The sequence below is a fragment of the Nicotiana tabacum genome, chromosome 1 (assembly GCF_000715075.1).
Source record: "Nicotiana tabacum cultivar K326 chromosome 1, ASM71507v2, whole genome shotgun sequence".
NCBI lineage: Eukaryota > Viridiplantae > Streptophyta > Magnoliopsida > Solanales > Solanaceae > Nicotiana > Nicotiana tabacum.
Window position 1 is genome coordinate 135391736 of NC_134080.1, and position 22552 is coordinate 135414287.

The window sequence follows — 22552 nt, forward strand, 5'->3', positions numbered from 1 at the left end:
AAACTAGACACGAAAGGCTACAACTTTCGTTTTTGAATCATCTCAAAATTCCTTATAGATCAAAAGATATAGGCTTCCGAAGTCGGACCAGTGAATTGTTCTTCACCGCGGACCGCACCAAAACTAGTGCGGCCGCACAGGCCTCTCCGCGGCAGCAGTCCATATCGTGCAGACCGCATTGGCCTGTTCAGAGGTACTCCACCTCTCTGAGCCTGCAACAGCTCAGTTTTTAAGCCTAAGACACCCCGGAACCTACCCGAAACTCACCCGAGCCCTCGGAACTCCAAACCAAGCGCACACAAAACCTCAGAAACATTGTACGGACTTATTCGTGTAATCAAATCATCAAAATAACATCATGAACATCAAATTAAATCTCGAGATTAATGAAATTTTCTCAAAACTTCTTTACACATCAATTTTGCTATTTAAGTCCGAATGACGTCATATGACATCCGTTTTTCACCAAATTCCACAGAAATGTCTTAAATCATATATAAGACCTGTACCGGGCGCCGGAACCAAAATACGGGCCCGATACCACCATGTTCTAAGCAAATTTCATTTCAAATTTCTTTAAACAATTTCAGAAAACAATTTTCTTTAAAAAATTCGTTTCTCGGGTTTGGGACCTCGGAATTCGAATCCAGGCATACGCCCAAGTCCCATATTTTCCTACGGACCTTCCAGGACCGTCAAATCACGGGTCCGGGTCCGTTTACCTAAAACGTTGACCGAAATCAAATTTATTTATTTTACAGTCAAAACTTATCATTTTTCACATATTTTCACATTTAAGCTTTCCGGCTATGCTCCCGGACTGCGCACACAAATCGAGGTGGTGCTAAGGGAGGTTTGTAAGGCCTCGGAACGTAGAATTTCATTGCAACACAAGTGATGACCTTTTGGGTCATCACATTCTCCACCTGTAAAACAACCGTTCGTCCTCGAACGGACAGAAGAAGGAAGTACCTGAGTCAGGGAAAAGATGGGGATAACGGCTCTGCATATCGGACTCGGACTCCCAGATCGATGCCTCAGGAGGCTGACCTCTCCACCGAACACGAACAGAAGGAAAACTCTTCGATCTCAACTGACGAACTTGCCGGTCTAGAATAGCCACCGGCTCCTCCCCATAAGATAAGTCCTTGTCCAACTGGTCAGTGCTGAAATCTAACACGTGAGATGGATCGCCGTGATACTTCCGAAGCATGGACACATGAAACACTGGATGCACGACTGATAAGCTCGGCGGCAAAGCAAGTCTATAAGCCACCTATCCCACTCGATCAAGAATCTCAAACGGGCCAATGAACCTAGGGCTAAGCTTGCCCTTCTTCCCAAATCTCATCACGCCCTTCGTAGGCGACACTTGGAGCAATACCCGCTCACCGACCATAAAAGCCACATCTCGAACCTTGCGGTCTGCATAACTCTTTTGCCTGGACTGAGATGTACGAAGCCTATCCTGAATAATCCTGACCTTGTCCAAGGCCTCCTGAACCAGATCCGTACCCAACAACCGAGCCTCTCCCGGCTCAAACCATCCAACCGGAGATCGACACCGCCTACCATATAATGCCTCATAAGGAGCCATCTGGATACTCGACTGGTAGCTGTTGTTGTAGGCAAACTCTGCTAAAGGCAAGAACCGATCCCATGAACCCCCAAAGTCAATGACACAAGCTCGGAGCATATCCTCCAAAATCTGAATAGTCCGCTCGGACTGCCCGTCCGTCTGAGGATGAAATGCTGTACTCAACTCAACCTGATTGCCAAACTCTCGCTGAACTGCTCTCTAGAAACGCAAGGTAAACTGCGTACCTTGGTCCGAAATGATATGACACCGACACACCATGAAGACGAACAATCTCCCGGATATAGATCTCAGCTAACCTCTCGGATGAATAGGAGACTGCCATAAGAATGAAATGCGCTGACTTGGTCAGCCTATCAACAATGGCCCATACTGCATCGAACTTCCTCCGAGTCTGCGGGAGTCCAACGACAAAGTCCATAGTGATCCGCTCCCACTTCCACTCGGGAAGCTCAATCCTCTGAAATAAACCACCAGGCCTCTGATGCTCATACTTAACCTGCTGACAATTTAAACACCGAGCCACATATGCAACAATATCCTTCTTCATTTTGTTCCACCAATAATGCTGCCGCAAATCCTGATACATCTTCGCGGCGCCCGGATGAATAGAGTACCGGGAGCTATGGGCCTCCTCTAAAATCAACTCCCGAAGCCCATCCACATTTGGCACACACACTCGACCCTGCAATCTCAAAACTCCATCATCATCTAAGGTAACTTGCTTGGCACCTCCGCGCTGCACCGTGTCTCTAAGGACACACAAATGGGGATCATCATATTGCCGATCACGGATACGCTCCAATAAAGAAGAACGAGCGACCGTGCAAGCTAATACCCGACTAGGCTCAGAAATATCCAACCTCACGAACCAATTGGCCAAGGCCTGAACATCCAAAGCAAGCTGCCTCTCACCGACCGGAATATAAGCAAGACTGCCCATACTGGCTAACTTCCTACTCAAGGCATCGGCCACCACATTGGCCTTTCCCGGGTGATATAAGATAGTGATATCATAATCCTTCAACAACTCCAACCACCTCCTCTGCCTCAAATTCAACTCCTTTTGCTTGAACAAATACTGAAGACTCTTGTGATTCGTGAACACCTCACATGCCACGCCATACAGATAATGCCTCCAAATCTTCAATACGTGAACAATGGCTGCCAACTCCAAATCATGAACCGGATAGTTCTTCTCATGAATCTTCAACTGCTGTGAAGCATAGGCAATGACCCTGCCCTCCTGCTTCAACACTACCCCAAGTTCAATACGTGATGCATCACAATAAATTGTATAAGGTCCTGAACCTGTGGGCAAAACCAACACCAGTGCCGTAGTCAGAGCTGTCTTGAGCTTCTGAAAGCTCGCCTCACACTCGTCCGACCATCTGAACTGGGCACCCTTCTGGGTCAAACTGGTCATCGGGGCTGCAATGGATGAAAACCCCTCCACGAACCGACGGTAGTAGCCTGCCAATCCCAAGAAACTCTGAATCTCTGTAGCTGATGCTGGTCTAGGCCAGTTCTTGACCGCCTCAATCTTCTTCGGATCCACCTGAATACCCTCTGCTGATACAACATGACCCAGGAATGCAACTGAACTCAGCCAGAACTCACACTTCGAGAACTTAGCATATAGCTGACTATCCCTCAGAGTCTGAAGAACCACTCTGAGATGCTGCTCGTGCTCCTCCCGGCTGCGGGAATATATCAAAATATCATCAATGAAGACTATCACGAACGAATCCAAATAAGGCTTGAACACTCGGTTCATCAAATCCATAAAAGTTGCCGGGGCATTTGTCAACCCGAATGACATAACCAAGAATTCATAATGCCCGTACCGAGTGCGGAAAGCTGTCTTAGGGACATCGGATGCCCTAATCCTCAACTGTTGGTAGCCAGATCTCAAGTCAATCTTTGAAAATACCTTGGCACCCTGAAGCTGATCAAACAAATCATCAATCCTCGGCAATGGATACTTATTCTTGATTGTAACTTTGTTCAACTGTCGGTAATCAATACACATTCTCATCGACCCATCCTTCTTCTTAACAAACAACACCGACGCACTCCAAGGCGAAACACTGGGTCTAATGAAACCCTTCTCAAGCAAGTCTTGCAACTGTTCCTTCAACTCTTTCAACTCAGGTGGGGCCCTACGATATGGCGGATAGAAATGGGCTGAGTGCCCGGATCCAAATCAATGCAAAAGTCAATATCCCTGTTGGGTGGCATACCCGGCAGGTCTGAAGGGAATACCTCAGGGAACTCACGAACAACGGGCACAGAATCAATTGATGAAACCTCTAACACTGGAATCGCGAACATATGCCAAATAGGCCAAACACCCCTTCTCGATCATACGCCGAGCCTTCACATACGAGATAACACTGCGGGTAGAATGACCAGGAGTCCCTCTCCACTCTAAATGCGGCATACCCGGTAAAGCTAAGGTCATAGTCTTGGCATGGCAATCCAAGATAGCGTGGTAAGGTGATAACCAGTCCATCCCCAATATAACATCGAAATCGACCATATCTAAAAGCAACAAATCTACACGAGTCTCAAGACCCCCAATCACCACAACACAAGAACGATGGACTCGATCGACCACAATAGAATCACCCACCGGTGTAGACACATAAACAGGAACGCTCAATGAATCACTAGGCATAATCAAATACGGTGCAAAATAAGATGACACATACGAGTATGTAGACCCCGGATCAAACAACACTGAAGCATCTCTATCACAAACCAGAACCATACCTGTAATAACTGCATCTAAAGCCTCAGCCTCGGGCTTGGCTGGGAGAGCATAACATCGGGGCTGGGCCCCACCACCCTGAACTACATCTCTGGGACGGCCTGCAGCTGGCTAGCCTCCACCTCTAGCGGCCTGAGCTTCACCTCTAGCATCTCTACCTCCACCTCTAGCACCTCTACCCCCACCTCTAGCTGGCTGGGTGGCCTGTGGGACACCTGGTGCCTGAACCATAGCGCGGGAACCCTGATGCGGAGAACTGCTCGAAGCTCGAGGGCAATACCTAGCAATGTGCCTCGTGTCGCCACAAGTAAAACAAGCCCTCGGCTGCTGGGGCTGACGACCTTGGAAACTTTGAAGCGGTAGTGCACTGATAGGTGTTGGTGGCGCACTGTAGGACTGCTGATCAGAATACTGTATCTGAGGACCACGGCTACCTGACGCACCGTGAGAAACCCGGAGTGCTGACTAGAAAGACCTAGGGGATGGTCTCTACCTCCAGACGAGTTACCACTGAATCTGCCTGTATGACGGGGCCTCTTATCCGACCCATGACCACCTCCCTATGGCAGGACCATCTCCACTCTCCTGGTCACATTGGCCGCCTCCTGGAAAGATATCTCACTCCCAGTCTCCCTAGCCATCTGAAGACGAATCGGCTGAATAAGACCATCAATAAACCTCCTCACCCTCTCTCTCTCAGTTGGTAGTATGACAAGAGCATGGCGAGCTAAGTCGATGAACCTGGTCTCATACTGGGTAACAGTCATGGAACCCTGCTGGGGGCGCTCAAACTGCCTCCGATAGGCCTCTCTCTGAGTAATGGGGAGAAACTTCTCCAGAAATAGCTGTGTGAACTGCTCCCAAGTCAAGGCTGACGATCCGGCTGGTCTAGCTAAACAATAATCCCTCCACCAAGTCTTGGTGGATCCAGACAAGCGAAACGTAGCAAAATCGACCCCATTGGTCTCAACAATACCCATGTTCCTGAGAACCTCGTGGCAGTTGTCTAGGTAATCCTGGGGATCCTCAGTAGATGCACCGCTGAAAGTAGAAGTGAAGAGCTTGGTGAACCCATCCAGCCTCCACAAAGCATCGGTAGACATAGCCGCTCCATCGCCGGTCTGAGCTACCACACCCGGCTAAATTGCTCCAACTGGCTGAACCGCTGGAGTCTGAATCTGGGGAGCTACCTGCCCCGGAGTGCGAGTAGCAGGAGTCTGGGCCCCTTCTCCAGCCTGAGAGACGGCTGGTGCTATAGGAAGCAAGCCTGCCCGGGTGACACTCTCCATGAGGCCCACTAATCGGACCAGAGCATCCTGAAGAACTGGGGTAGCAATAAACCCCTCTGGGACCTGAGCTGGGCCCACCGGAACTGCTGGGGCCGAAACCTCCTCATCAAAATCAACCTGAGGTTTCGTCACTGGTGCTGCTGCTCGGGGCTGAGCTCCGCCCCTACCTCAGCCTCTAGCACGGCCTCGCCCTGTGACCCTCGTGGAAGCTGCTGCTGGGGGCTCGGACTGCTGAGTGGTGGATGAGGAAGCGCGTGTTTTCGCCATCTGCGAAAGAACAGAGTAGAAATTCAATTAGCATTGAGAAACAAACCGCACGACAAAAAAGAACGAATGTGAAGTTTTTCCTAACCCAGTAGCCTCTGGGGGATAAATACAGATGTCTCCGTACCGATCCCTCAGACTCTACTGAGCTTGTCTGTGAATTGTGAGACCTATGTAACCTAGAGCTCTAATACCAACTTGGCACGTCCCGGATTTCCCACCCTTGGGAGTCGTGATGACGCCTACTCATAGAAGCTAGGCAAGCCACGAAATGCGGAAAATTCAACCTCTTTCATTTTAGCCTTTTTAACCAATTAAATTAGCAAGTAATCAGCATTTAAATAATGACGAAAGATGAAATTTAAGCGGAAGACTTAGATAAATATTATACCAAAACCGATACGAATAAAAATCCAACATATATCTCTACCCAGAAACTGGTGTCACAACATTCACGGACTGTCTAGGAATGCTACATACAAGTGTCTGAAAAAGGAAATATAGTCTGTCTTGGATACAAAAGAAAACAGAACATCTAAATGGATAGAAGAGACGCCGGTCCTGCGGACGCCTGCAGGGCTACCTCGGTGTCTCGGTGGACTGAAGGCTGGCTCCCCTACCGCTGCTGACCAAGCGCTGCTCCTATCGCTTCACATAAGTGAAGAGTGTAGCATCAGCACAACCGACCTCATGTGCTGGTAAGTGTCTGGCCTAACCCCGACGAGGTAGTGACGAGGCTAGGACCAGACTCCAAATAAACCTGTGCAGTTATATATATATATACAGCGGAAAGATAAACGGAAACAAACAATTAAAACTGGGGAGGGGAAACATGCTTCGGGGAATAACAGATAAGGCAGAATCTCAATAAAATTATAAGGAAACCAAAATTTAACTTCTAACAAGGATAAGGAAAATAAAGGCAAATTTCACTTTTAGTTTACATCTTGTTGCAGGCGTGCAACCCGATCCCATTTCATCATATCTTGTGGTATGCTTACCACGCGCTCTCATTTCATTATATCTTGTGGTAGGCGTACCACCCGCTCCCATTTCATCATATTTTGTGGTAGGCGTACCACCCGCTCCCATTTCATCATATCTTGTGGGAGGCGTACCATCCGCTCCCATTTCATCATATCTTGTGGTAGGCGTACCACCCGCTCCCATTTCATTAAATCTCGTGGTAGGCGTACCACCCGCTCCCATTTACAAGCCAACACAAAATCACAAGGAATCCCGGCAAGGGAACAAAAGCAATATAATAACTTCCCGGCAAGGGAGCAACAATATCGAAACAAGCATCCCAGCAAGGGAGAATCAGCTATAACCAATCCTAACTCAACTTCTACCCAGCTCAATTAATACCAATACTCAATCATAAATAAAATCCACGAGAATAAACTAAATCTTTGCTCAATATCGAGAATCATCAATTAAAGCATCCGTAGTAACATTTAAGAACACAACAACTATCAATTTAAGACTCACGGTCATGCTCGACTCCAACGTATAGATACCCGTCACCATGCCTATTCGTCGTACTCAACAAGAAGCAATTAACAAATAGGACTCAACTCCTAATCCCTCAAGCTAAGGTTAGACCGAACACTTACCTCGATGCCTCGAACACAACTCAAGTTTCAATTATAGCTTTACCCCTTGATTCCTCCGCCAATTCGCTCGTATCTAGCTACAAGTTACTTAAGTACATCAATAAACGCTAAATGAATCAATTTGAATGCATGAAAATGAGTTTTCCAAAGTTTTACCCAAAAAGTCAAAATCGCCCCCGGGCCCACATGGTCAAAACCCGAGGTTCGAACCAAAACCCGATTACCCATTCCCTCACGAGCTCAAATATGTAATTTGTTTTGAAATCGGACCTCAAATCGAGGTCCAAATCCCCAATTTTTGAAAAACCTAGGTTCTACCCAAAACACCCAATTTCCCCCATGAAAATCATTGATTTGAAGTTGAAATCATGTTAAAAGATGTTAATGATTGAAGAAAACTAGTTAAAAACGACTTACAATTGATTTGGAGAAGAAAGGTTGTTTGAAAAATCGCCTCTTATGTTTTTGGGGTCTTAAAAAAATGAAAAATAACTGAAAATCCCGTCTAAATATACTGCCCTCAGATGCCCTGTGCGGACCGCACAAAATCAACTGCGGCCGCACAGGTTTCCTGTGTTCTGCAGTGACAAGTCTTAGTATTTTGGCCATAACTTTCTCTACAGATGTCCAAATTGTGATTTCTTTACCTTTCTGGAAACTAGACACGAAAGGCTACAACTTTCGTTTTTGAATCATCTCAAAATTCCTTGTAGATCAAAAGATATAGGCTTCCGAAGTCGGACCAGTGAATTGTTCTTCACCGCGGACCGCACCAAAACTAGTGCGGCCGCACAGGCCTCTCCGCGGCAGCAGTCCATATCGTGCAGACCGCATTGGCCTGTTCAGAGGTACTCCACCTCTCTGAGCCTGCAACAGCTCAGTTTTTAAGCCTAAGACACCCCGGAACCTACCCGAAACTCACCCGAGCCCTCGGAACTTCAAACCAAGCACACACAAAACCTCAGAAACATTGTACGGACTTATTCGTGTAATCAAATCATCAAAATAACATCATGAACATCAAATTAAATCTCGAGATCAATGAAATTTTCTCAAAACTTCTTTAAACATCAATTTTGCGATTTAAGTCCGAATGACGTCATATGACATCCGTTTTTCACCAAATTCCATAGAAATGTCTTAAATCATATATTAGACCTATACCGGACGCCGGAACCATAATACGGGCCCGATACCACCATGTTCTAAGCAAATTTCATTTCAAATTTCTTTAAACTATTTAAAAAAGTAATTTTCTTTAAAAAATTCATTTCTCGGGTTTGGGACCTCGGAATCTGATTCCGGGCATACGCCCAAGTCCCATATTTTCCTACGGACCCTCCAGGACCATCAAATCACGGGTCCGGGTCTGTTTACCCAAAATGTTGACCGAAGTCAAATTTATTTATTTTACAGTCAAAACTTATCATTTTTCACAGATTTTCACATTTAAGCTTTCCGGCTACGCGTCCGGACTGCGCACGCAAATCAAGGTGGTGCTAAGGGAGGTTTTTAAGGCCTCGAAATGTAGAATTCCATTGCAACACAAGTGATGACCTTTTGGATCATCACAAAGATTGGGTGTGGATATATGTGATTATGGCTCTTTGTTGGTTGATTTTGCAGCTCCCAATTTCCTTGGAGATGATGTTGCTTATTTAGCCAAATTCTTGTGTAGAGACATGATCGTATGATGATTCAACTTATGGAAAGTAATAAAATGTTTTTTGAGGACAACTTTGAGCAATCTGAGATCCTTGCTTGAAATAATGGTGTTTTGCTCAATACCAAGTTGATTAGGACAACAGAAGTCTTATAATCCTATTTTCTGTTGCCCTCTAAGTTGCCTGCCTCCCACTCCCTATTCCTTTGTTTTATATGGTGGTTTAGGAATGTAACAACAATATATTTGATTTGGAATGCTTGAGTTAATTCCTGGGATAGAGGTTACTAAAAAGCTTCAATAGCCCCGAAAGTGTCAATTCTAATCCAAATTCTAATTCATGCTTATTAAACAGCAGACACTTTAATCAAACTTTTCCTGCTCTGGAAAGATAAAGTTGCCACTATAAACATGCATCTTGAAGAATGTTTTAAACAACCACTATGCTACTTCCTGATCTGTTAATATAACTGAACCATTGATAAACTACAGGTAAAGTTGTTGCTAAATTCTGTGCCAAGTATCTACATCAACAAGTGCTCAAGTATGAAGCATATTTACATGGTGACATAGGAACTTCAGTCCAGAAAGCCTTTTTCAGGTTAATTGCTTGAGGTTTTGAGCTCTATAATTGACTATACAACATCCTGAGAACTCTTATAGCTGTCTCTTAGTGTTTAATTATTACTTCTTTTAATGTTTTAATTGTTTAAACAGAGTTCTGATTCTATATGTATTTTCCACGAGCCCTTTCCCAGTAGCCACTAATAGTAGTTAATGTTAGTGGTGTTCCATTGCTTTGTTGTAATTTTCAACTTTGACCGATATACACTGTGTTTGCTCTATGCATTTCATAAATTCTGGTTGAAAACTGAAATCCCTATTATTGAATAATTCACTTCTGTTCGGACTGAATTTCTTGAATTGTTGCTGGCTATGTTAATAACTTAATGTATTGTATTTGATGGATGATATGTTAAGTCCTGTTTCGCGCATTTTATTCCTTATATTTCTTTTCCCACTAGTTGAAAGCTTGTATGACCAGAGGCGGAGCCAGGATTTGAAGTTTATGGGTTCTGAATTTGCCACAGAACCCATAGCTCGTCTTAGTTACTGGGTTCACAATTGAATATTTATACATATGTAATAATTATTTAATATAAATACAATATATAAGCAAAAGTTACTACGTCCGGCCGAACCCGTACCTACTAAGCTCCGTCCCTGTGTATGGGTACTCTGATGGTGCTTATTATTATCGTAACAAATCCTTGACATTTCCAAAAAAAAATTGAAAAGACTGATGTGGCATTATAGTGTCATACTACGGAATTTGGTTAGTACTCGTTCCATCCCATTTTATGTGGCATACTTTAATTTTTAGTATGTCTCAACAAATTGTGACATTTCTATATTTTGGAAACTATTTAATCTTGTCATCTCCATTTACCCTTAATGACACTTGTTGTCACCCACTTCATGTCATACTATATTATAAGCATGAAGATCAAAAGTTGAATGTGAAAGATCAAAAGTTGAATGTGAAAGACCAAAATGATCCTATAATATTATTGAACTTTTATGCCCTTAAAAGTTATATTAATAATATCTTCAGTATTAATAACAGAAGTTAGTTTTGTAACATTAAATTTGACTTGGGATTATCAAAGAATTTATTAAGGTACATGCATCCAAGTTCTTCGCTTTACAAAGTTAAGCTCTTTAACTTCCCATATGTATAATAATTTATTGTAGCTAACATTTACAGTTCTTATATTTTATCTTCTCCTATTTTTCTTAGCTTACGTATTTGGATTGTTATGATTTTTAAGTGCACTCCTTTTCTTATAATGCAATCATGATTCAAAGTGTTTTACTATCTATGTACAAAACGATATAATTTTTTCAATTTTGTACTATTTATATGGGATAGACGTGCAACGCGCATTCCTAAGGACTAGTAAAAGTAAAACGTACTCACATGACTAAAACTTAATCCCAACTAAATGATATCGCCTATGTAGATCTTTTCTTCAATTGTGCCCTAATTTTTTGCTAGGTTTGCATGGATGCCTGTTGCACTATGAAATCACTAGTTGCTTTTTGTGCTTCTGAAGTACGTTGTGAGACTTTGTTTTGTTCTGATCCTGTTGCAGAATGGACGAGATGATGCGTGGTCAGAGAGGATGGAGGGAGCTGGCTGCACTAGGGGATAAATTGAACAAGTTCACGGGTATGATAGAGGGTCTTATTTGGTCTCCAAAAAATGGTGATGGAAACAACCATGTTGATGATTGGGCATTTGAGGAGGTACTTGCTGTGCCTCAGAATATTGAGTTAAAATGAGATAAAATAATATGCCGTTGTCTCTTTTTTGTCTTTTCAGTTGATAAAACCATTTTGAAATGGAAATTGGGGTATTTAATTGAGAATATACAAAGCTTTCCAATCCAACTTTCGCGGGCTTCTGTACTCTTACCAGTGCTTCTTGCTTTTAGAAGGAAAGGAAGTTTCTCAATGAATACTCACGTTAAACTAAGAAGTTGGAACCTTGCATCAAAGTTGATCCTGTTTAATAAGTGAATGCTTGTACTGAATACTTCTGCTTTTTAAAATGGGGCAAAACTGCTGTAGAAAGATTTTTCCCTTCAAAATTATACATACTTATATTGTCCTTTAGTATGACACCTCGCCTCACCTGCACATTACTGTTGTTGTAGACATTGTTTAATTGGATTGTGTCTAAGTGTGTGTTATATTGATATCAGGGGCCTCACTCTGATTTTTCTGGGCCTACTTCTGGATGTACGGCTTGTGTTGCAATCATGAGAGAGAACCAACTCATTGTTTCAAATGCTGGTGACTCTCGCTGTGTAATTTCAAGGAAGGGCCAGGTAATTTGCCATCATTTAGATAATATGGTAGAATGATTCTTCTCCTTGGCAGTGTTTTTTTTTTTTTTTTTTTGTGTCCAAAGTTGTTTTCTTACTAGGGGTCCGGCATGCTATGTCTCTGGACTTGCTATAGCTGGGCCATAGTGTCGTGGCCCCCGATATGCATGCGTATATTATCATGAGGATGTTATGTTAGATTTTTCTGTTTAAACCTTAGCCTGAAATTAAAGAATGGATATCCAATACGTCTTTTTCTTTGCAGGCATACAATTTATCGAGGGATCATAAACCTGATCTTGAGGTTGAGAGAGAGAGAATTTTAAAAGCTGGTGGTTTTATTCATGCAGGACGTGTGAATGGTAGTCTAAACCTTGCAAGAGCTATAGGTATTATTCCCGTTTGCTGTGGACCTTTAATAATCTATTAAAAAGCTAGTAGTCATGCAAATGCATTTAACACTTCACTAGTGGAATATATAGAGATTGCTAGTTTGTTATTAGGACTGAATAATAAGCAATAAGAATTTTTATAAGTAAGCCCCTTGGGCTTTGGTCTAGTGATAAGCTTGTAGAACGTGATGTTGGATTAGCTGCACGCCACGGATTTGAACCCTGCTGTAAGCAAAATCATGGTATATAAATGGAGAAGGGTATAGGGGCTGGCACATTATCCATTTCTCGGTAATAAAAAAAATAAAATTATTGATAACTAATTGATGACTGTAACGGAAGATGAAATATAACTGATACAATTTTCAAAACTAGAAATGTTTTGGTTACTTGGAATAGATGGCAAAGAAGGAACCATCTGTTTTATAAGATAATTAGCAAACTTTGAACTTAATTGCAGGTGACATGGAATTCAAGCAGAACAAGTTTTTGCCTGCTGAGAAGCAAATTGTAACTGCCAATCCAGATATAAACACTGTATGTTCCTTCAGTTCATATATCACGCAATTTGTTTTATGATAACTTTGAGACATGGCTGTTTTTCAAGAAAGCTAGATCCAATTTCTCTTGTTTGGTTTGGCAACATATTTTACTCTTTTTGGGGCCAAGAAGCAACAAGCCACTAAATTTCAGCTTTGTCTTGACATGTGCCTCTAGGCTACCTTCCGTTATCCCTTTAATTATACTCTTGAAAATCATAATGTACATTTTCTGGGATGTTTAAGTGCAGTTTTATGAAGTAAAGTTTCTGTCTCATTTCTGTTCGAATATCCCTAACTTATGGACACAACCGGAAAGATTTAACCGTAATTCATTCTGCACAATTTTTTGCAAGTTTGAAATGACAAGTGACAAAATCACTGGCTGTTTCTAACATACTAACCTCTTGTTTATAAATTCCAGTATCAGATATAGTTTCTTTATTCTTCTATATATCAATTGTTTTCTTTCGGTTCTTGATATCCTGGTTAAGTAATTAGTGTAAATATAAATGGTGTTGTAAGGCTCAAAAGGAGAAAACAAACATTAAGAATGTTTAGATAGTTTGTTAATATGTTGTGCAGCCTACTTCTCCTTGGACCCTCCAACTTATGGGACTCAACAGGGGATAAGGAAATATTATTTGAGAAACTAGAAGGTGGTGGGGATTGTGGGTAAGAGATTTAATGGTCTTCAATTGAGCCTACTGATAACAAATGGTTATGGAGATTTATCATGGAGGGCTAGGCATCTGTCTTGATTATATTGTACAGAATATTCTTAATGATTATATTAGTTTAGAATAATCAAGACTATCGTGTATATATCTACTTCTTGGTATAGTCCTTGTATGCGGGTGTGTTTTGCCCTTCTTTTAATGTCACTGAAGCGGGTCCTGCAGTGGTTTCAGATAGTATCAGGTCTCAAAATCAACCTCGGCAAGTGTGAGATTTTCCCGGTGGGTGAGGTTGCTAACATCCATGCTTTGTCTTATGTTCTCAGATGTAAGGTGGGCTCCCTTCCCACTGCTTGCCTTCGTTTCCCATTAGGCACTTCGCATAAGGATACTACGGTTTGGAATCCAGTGAAAAGGGTTGAAAAAAGATTAGCAGGCTAGCAGTAACGGTACTTGTCAAAAGGCGGAAAGGAAGTGCTCATTAAAAGTGCTTTATCAAGTATGCCCACCTATTACTTGTCCCTGTTGCAAGCTCCTGTGAGCATCACAGAAAAACTGGAGCGACTTCAAAGGAATTTTCTTTGGGATGCAGCGGATGGAACTAGAAAGTATCATCTAGTGAATTGGCAGACAGTTGCTTCCCCAAAGAAGTGGGGTGGACTTGGAGTAAAAAATCTTAGGGTATGTGTTTACCGTGAAAATGGTAACAACAATTAAATTTGTAAATGGGATTCTAAAAATACGTTATCTATTCTTATGCTAGTTGTAGAGCAGTTGATGCTAAGAATATGAAGTTTAACGAGGAGCCAAGACGGGGCAGTAATCAAACCGGGAGACTTGCTGCCCGAGCTTCGGACTGGTCGATGAAGGGCCTCGGGGTCGATATCCGGCTCGAGCTTGAGCTATCGGGGATAGTCGGGAATGGGATAACAATTGAGATATGATCTAACAAGGCTATTTATGACCAATACCAAGCAACAAATGAAGAACAAGTATGTAACTGATAAATGCTAAGAGTGGCCTCGAGCCAGTAAGAACGAGCGAGTTAGAGAGAAGAAAGAGAGATATTATTAATCTTGTGGAGAATAGTTGGAGCAGTGTTTGAAAAGAGCGCGCTTCGTCGCTTAAAGCGCGAAGCGACAGAGCATCGCTTTTCTGTGCCTAAGGTGACGCGAACAGTTGAAGCGCACGCTTCAGAGGAAAGATCGGCGAGGCGACGAGGCGAGTGAAGTGACGAATCGATCGCTTTTGTTCAAAAATCGCAGCTGGGCCTTTTTTAAAAAAAAAAAAGATTAGGTCTGTTTTTAATTTATACAAAACAAACCCCTAATTGCTGCGCGACATAACGGAAGCCAATTGCTGCGATTTTCTCTTCTTCATCGAAAAAATTAAGGTTTTGGGACAGAAAGTTTCTGCTTTCTTTTCTCTTCTTCATCGCAGCAGACCAGCACCAGTCCGCAGCTCCAGTCGACCAGTCCAGGTAAATTTTCTTCTCCTTTTTTCTCATTTTCTTCTTCTTTCTTTCTTCTTCTTGTTCTATTTTCTGCTTCTTTTGCTTCGTCACTGACTCGCTGGAGTTCTGTCTTCTTTCTTCCTTCTTCTTTCTTCTTCTGAGTTTTGTCTTCTCTTTTTTACTTCTTTCTGTCATTATTTATAATTTATATATTTTATATTTTTCAGTTTATTTGATTTTTTAGTGTATATTTCAGTAATTAAAATTAATTATTATATATGTTATATTTTCAGTTTATGTGATTTTTTAAATGTATATTTCAGTTTATATAATTAATTATTATATATATTATATGTATTTTCAGTTTATTGATTATGTTGATTCTAGTAATTTAGTAGCTTTGATTTTGCTTGTCCTATGGTTTGTGGATGATTCGGCTTGGCGATATGGCGAATAAGATGTGGATTCTAATAATTTAGTAGCTTTGATTTTGCTTGTCCTATGGTTTGTGGATGATTTGGTGGTACCTAGTACCTACTTTTAAGTTTTTAAATTGAAGTTTTTAATTATTTATAATTTTACATTATGTTTTTTAAGAATTGCGCTTCACTTTAATAAAGCGTGCGCTTCGCTTTGCACTTCGCTTTTGAAGCGAGGCTAGCCCTTGTCGCTTTTTTGTGCTTCGCGCTCTCAAAAACACTGAGTTGGAGCAATGTCTCTACCTCTCCTTACACCCTTCAAGGCTTTTTTGTGCTTCGCTTTTTGGGCCTATCTCTACCTCTCCTTACACCCTTCAAGGCTAATTTCTCACTCCTCCTTACTGGGGTATCAATGTCTCTCCTCTTTATATGCCCCAACCATCTAAGTCTCGCTTTCCACATCTTGTCCGATCAATTTGTTCTCCTTTCTAACCGATCCATTGTGTGTCACGTCGCCCTATCCATAGAGGAAGAAGGCGTATGCTCAAGTCTAAAGGGGTTACGCCCACATTTTCCTGAATATCTTTATTCCTAATTTTACCCAACACGGTATCTCCGCACATCCATCTCAACTTCCTCATTTCTACTACATTCATCTTTTGGACATGGGAGTTCTTGACTGACCAACACTCAACCCCGTACAACATAGTCGGTCTGACCACCGCTCTGTAGAACTTACCTTTAAGTTTTGGTGGCACATTCTTAATACACAATCATCGGAAGCGAGCCTCCATTTCACCCACCCCGCCCCAATACGATGTGTGACATCCTCGTCAATCTCCACATTCCCTAATGTACTTGAAACTTCCTCTTCTAGGGATGACTTGTGCGTCAAGCCTCGTATCTCCGTCCATTTCCTGAGTCACCCTACTGAACTTGCACTCTAAGTATTCTGTCTTTAATGATTACGTTACTATTAAAACAACAACAACAAACCCAGTGTAACCCCACAAGTGGGGTCTGGAGAGGGTAGTGTGTATGCATGCTTCCCCTACCTTCAAGAAGGCAGAGAGATTGTTTTCGGTAGACCGTCGGCTTAGGAAAGGTAAAAGAAGCGCAACAACAAGCACATCAATCAGATAAACGAAGCAAAAATACAAAATTAACACTAGGTATTGCAATCATAAAGCTGAAACGAAAGCAACAACAAGTAATAACAGAAGTCAAGAAATACAAGAATACCCAAATGACACTAAGTCATGTACTAAAGTTGTTGTTACAGACAAGTACAACGCTCGACTACCTAATCTTTACCTTTATTCTCAACTTTCATACCTTCTTATCCATGGTCATGTCCTCGGTAAGCTGGAGCAACGCCATATCATGCCTAATCACCTCTCCCCCATACTTCTTCGGCCGGCCTCTACCTTTTCTTAGACCCTCCGGGGCCAACCTCTCACACCTCCTCACCGGAGCATCTATGTCTCTCCTCTTCACATGCCCAAACCATCTAAGTCTCGCCTCCTGCATCTTGTCCTCCACATGGGTCACACCCACCTTGTCCCGAATAACTTCATTTCTAATTCTATCTAACCTGATATGCCCGCATATCCATCTCAGCATCCTCATTTCAGCCACCTTCATCTTTTGGGCATGGGAGTTCTTGACTGGCTAACACTCCGCCCCATACAACATAGTCGGTATGACTACCGCTCTATAGAACTTACCTTTAAGTTTTGGTGGCACATTCTTATCACACAAAACATCGGAAACTAGCCTCCATTTCATCCACCCCGCCCCAATACGGTGAGTAACATCCTCGTTGATCTCCCAATTCCCTTGTATAACTGGCCTAAGGTATTTAAAACTTTCTCTCTTAGGGATGACTTGAGAATCAAGCCTCGCGTTTTCGTCCATTACTTGAGTCGCTCCACTGAACTTACACTCCAAGTATTCTGTCTTGGTCCCACTCAACTTGAAACCTTTAGACTCCAGGGTTTGCCTCCAAACCTCTAACCTCTCGTTAACACCGCCTCGCATCTCGTCAATCAGTACAATGTCATATGTAAATAACATACATCACGGCACATTCCCTTGAATGTGGCGCGTCAGTGCGTCAATCACCAAGGCAAATAAAAATGGGCTGAGGGCCGACCCCTGGTGCAACCCCATCATAACTGGGGAAGTGTTCCTACTCCCACTATCCTCACTCGAGTTTTAGCTCCATCATACATGTAGCCTAATGTACGCAACAGGAACACCTCTAGCCTCCAAACATCTCCACAGAACCTCCCTCGGCACTTTATCGTAATTCAAACTTTCTATATATAAGGATCCCTCTTGTACATCAAAATAAAGTAATTCAGCAAAAATTCTCTCTTTTCTCTTTTCATATTCGAAAAATTTGGCTGAATGACTTTCTGTGTTTATTCTCCTTGCATTTGTCCAACTTTTTCCTAATCTTTGGGAAAGCTCACCACTCTGTATATTGTATATTGGTACCTTCTTTTCATCACATGCTTCTTCTTTCTATTAGGCACTAATATGGTCAATGCATGTAAAAAGCCAATCCAGTTAGACTCTTTGGGTAGTGGTGAGAAAAAAGATTGACTCCATATGTTTTGTTGACCTTACCGCTTTCTACAGTGTATCCATTCCCCTCAATTCCCACTAATCCTATCATGTTCTGCTATGATAAAATTAAGCTACTATCAGGGAGGACCTGAAAAGTATCTTCGGATTCATTGAATACGATACAAACTTTTTGGTGATAACGGGTGAAACCTCTCGATGGCAGACTGGAAAATATTATGGAACTTTGGAATATTGCAATTCTATATTTGTTAAAAGAAGGAGGAAGTCGATACTAAAAGTTCAGAGGTCGAGATTGATAATCGAAAAAGCAAATAGACTTTGGCTTTGTGAAACCAATGGTATTACGAGCGATTAAGATAAGAGAGGGAGAATGTCTATAGTCTACATAGATTTATACATATGGCCGACCCCAAATACTTTGGAAGTGACGCTTAATTGATTTCTTTCTTTCTTGAATCTTGCTTGCCTTCAACCCCCACCCATTCCACTCGGCACCTTTCTTTCCTATACTCCTCAGATAACATGTTCTAATATTGCTTTGTTCCCTGTTTAGGTTGAGCTGTGTGATGATGATAATTTTATTGTGCTAGCCTGTGATGGTATATGGTATGCATTCTAGACTCTTTTTAATTTGGAAAGCAGGTCTCAAGACAGAATTTTTAGATGTTCTTATTTTCAGATAATATGTAACAAATATTTCACATATCTGATTTTCATGTGGTTGTTTCCTCTCAGGGACTGTATGTCCAGCCAGCAATTGGTGGATTTTATACACGAGCAGCTGAAGTCGGTTAGTCTGACTACATTTTCTGCATCATTTGCATTGGTGTTAACTTTTGATGAAACTCTTGTCTGTGGAAAGTCAGCTATTAACAGAGGAATAATTGAGTCATATAAAGTTCATTGTCTTTATGATTTCTGTGAGAATGCACGGGAGAAAATATGATTGATATTATTCTCATATGTTAAACATGATACAATGAGCCCTATATATATACATAACATGTCCTACTCCTAATATATATGGGATTAGGGTTACATAACTATTCTAACACTCTCCCTCAAGTTGGTGCATATAAATCATATGTACTGAGCTTGTTACATATGTAGTTAATACGAGGACCAGTGAGAGACTTGGTGAAAATATCTGCTAGCTGATCATTCGACTTCACAAATTTTGTAGCAATCTCCTAAGAGTATCTTTTCTCTGACAAAGTGACAGTCAATCTCAATGTGTTTAGTTCTCTCATGGAACACTGGATTTGACGCAATATGAAGAGCAGCTTGATTATCACACACAAGTCCCATCTGACTAATCTCACCAAATTTCAACTCCTTGAGCAACTGTTTGATCCAAATTAGCTTACATGTCGCCATAGCCATTGCTCGATATTCTACTTCTGCACTAGACCGAGCAACCACATTCTGTTTCTTGCTCTTCCAAGATACCAAATTTCCTCCGACTAAGACACAATATCCAAAAGTAGAACGTCTATCAAAAGGTGATCCTGCCCAATCAGCATCTGAGTATCCAACGATCTGCTCATGGCCTCGATCCTCAAACAATAAACCTTTGCCTGGAGCTGATTTTATATACCGAAGAATGCGAACAATTGCATCCCAATGACTATCACACGGAGAATCCATAAACTGACTCACAACACTCACAGGAAAGGAAATGTTAGGTTTCGTCACTGTAAGATATTTTAATTTACCAACCAACCGCCTATATCTTGCAGGATCGCTAAGAGGCTCCCCGTCCTGGCAGAAGTTTAGAATTCGGATCCATCAGAGTGTCAACAGGTCTACAACCTGTCATTCCTGTCTCCTCAAGAATATCTAAGACATACTTCCGTTGTGAGATCACAATACCTGAGCTAGACTGAGCGACCTCAATACCCAGAAAATACTTTAGTTTGCCCAGATCCTTAGTCTGAAAGTGTTGAAAGAGATGTTGCTTCAATTTAGTAATACCATCCTGGTCATTGCCGGTAATAACAATGTCGTCAACATAGACCACCAGATAAATACAGAGACTCGAAGCAGAATGCCGATAAAATACAGAGTGATCAGCTTCACTCCGAGTCATGCCAAATTCCTGGATACTTGTGCTGAACTTACCAAACCAGGCTCGAGGAAACTGCTTTAGACCATAAAGTAACCGGCGCAAGCGACATACAAGGCCACGAGACTCCCCCTGAGCAACAAACCTAGGTGGTTGCTCCATATAAACTTCATCCTTAAGGTCACCGTGTAAAAAAGCATTCTTAATGTCCAGTTGATAGAGTGGCCAATGGGGAACAGTCGCCATGGATAGGAAAAGGCAGACTGATGCTATCTTAGCCACAGGAGAGAAGGTATCACTGTAATCGAGCTCAAATATCTGAGTATATCCCTTGGCAACAAGACGAGCCTTAAGACGATCAACCTTACCATCCGGACCAACCTTGACTGCATACACCCAACGACAACCAACAGTAGATTTACCTGAAGGAAGAGGGACGAGCCCCCAAGTACCACTCGTATGTAAAGCAGATATCTCATCAATCATAACCTGTCGCCATCCTGGATGAAACAATGCTTCACCTGTAGACTTAGGGATGGAAACAGAGGACAAAGAAGATAGAAAAGCATAATAGGGTGATGACAAACGATGATAACTTAAACCGACATAATGGGGATTAGGATTAAGGGTGGTCTGTATACCTTTCCGAAGTGCAATCGGTGTACTAGGAAGAGACAAGTCCGCAGTAGAAGCAGGGCCAGGTGCAGGACGTGAATCAGTTGGGCCTGATGCTGGGTGCGGACGACGATGATATGTCAAGAGTGGTGTTCCTGTGGCAGGGAGTATAGGAGGAGCCACACTAAACTCCCCAACGGTTGGAATGGGTAAGACTTCTGTGGCGGAAGGTGAAGGAGGAGCTATAGTAGACTCCTTAAAGGTCGGTATAAGTAAAACCTCAGATATATCAAGGTGGTCAGAATGGTCAGAAGAGGTAAAGAAAGGTTTAACTCAAAAAATGTGATGTCGGAGGACATAAAGTACCTCCGAAGATCAGGTGAGTAACAACGATATCCCTTCTGAACACGAGAATAACCAAGGAAGACACACTTGAGAGCACGAGGAGCTAACTTATCTTTCCCAGGGCTTAAGTTATGAACGAAACAAGTGCTCCCAAAAACACGAGGGGGAACAGAATATAAGGGTGACTAGGGAAACAATACTGCATACGGAATCTGATTCTGGATGGGAGATGAAGGCATCCGATTAACCAAATAACAAGCTGTGAGAACTGCATCGCCCCAAAAACGCAACGGAACATGAGATTCAATGAGAAGTGTGCGAGCAGTCTCAATGATGTGCATATTCTTTCTCTCTGCAACCCCATTTTACCGAGGGGTATAAGGACAAGAGGTCTGATGAATAATTCCTTGAGAAGCCATAAACTGGTGAAATTGAGAGGATAAATATTCTAAGGCATTATCACTGCGAAAGGTGCGAATGGAAACACCAAACTAATTTTTAATTTCGGCACAAAAATTCTGGAATATAGAAAACAACTCAGAACGATCTTTCATTAAGAAAATCCAAGTACATCTTGAATGATCATCAATGAAACTAACAAAATAACGAAATCCCAAGGTTGAATTGACTCTACTAGGACCCCATATATCAGAATGAACTAAAGAAAAAACAGACTCTGCATGACTCTCAATACTACGAGGAAAGGAGGCTCGGGTATATTTCCCGAGCTGACATGACTCACATTCTAATGTAGATAAACTAGACAAACTAGGCACATCTTCTGAAGCTTGGATAAACTTGGGTGTCCTAAACGTCTGTGAATTAGGTCCGGAGTATCTGTAACTAGACATGCCTTGGAGGAATTGAGTGAGTTAAGGTAGTAAAGGCCTACTGATTCAAGTCCTGTTCCAATCGTCTGTCCCGTACTGCGGTCCTGCATAATAAAAGAATCATCAATAAAATATATACCACAATGGAGGGCACGAGTCAAACGACTAACAGATGCAAGAGTAAAAGGACAGCCAAGGACAAAGAACGAAATCTAGAGTGACAGAGGGTAGGGGATTCGCTTGTCCAACACCTTTTGCTTTAGTTTGAGACTCATTGGCTAAAGTAACAATGGGAAGAGACTGTGAATACGCAATATTTGACAAAAGTGATCTATTACCAGAGATATGATCAGAAGCGGCTGAGTCCACAACCCATTGTCCAAGAGTACTAGACTGGGAAACACAAGCAAAAGAATTACCAGCAACAGAAGTATCAGTCTGAGCAACAAAGGCTACTTGTGGAGATGTCTGCTTACTTGCTCGATATTGAAGGAACTCATTATACTCCCCTTCAGATAAAGAAAATCCC

The 22552-nt window shown here is 42.1% G+C and overlaps 1 protein-coding gene across 4 annotated transcripts in view; it reads left to right on the plus strand.

Annotated features, from left to right (window-relative positions):
- The window catches only part of LOC107803665 (putative protein phosphatase 2C 60), a 53601-nt gene that overhangs the window by 27569 nt on the left and 3480 nt on the right, over positions 1-22552 (plus strand). For all 4 annotated transcript variants that reach the window (XM_075253556.1, XM_075253566.1, XM_075253564.1 and 1 more), the window contains 7 exons: positions 9695-9803; positions 11359-11512; positions 11971-12096; positions 12359-12482; positions 12946-13022; positions 18722-18774; positions 18904-18958. In XM_075253556.1, coding sequence (XP_075109657.1) covers positions 9695-9803; positions 11359-11512; positions 11971-12096; positions 12359-12482; positions 12946-13022; positions 18722-18774; positions 18904-18958 — 698 coding nt within the window. The remainder of the gene's footprint in view (positions 1-9694; positions 9804-11358; positions 11513-11970; positions 12097-12358; positions 12483-12945; positions 13023-18721; positions 18775-18903; positions 18959-22552) is intronic.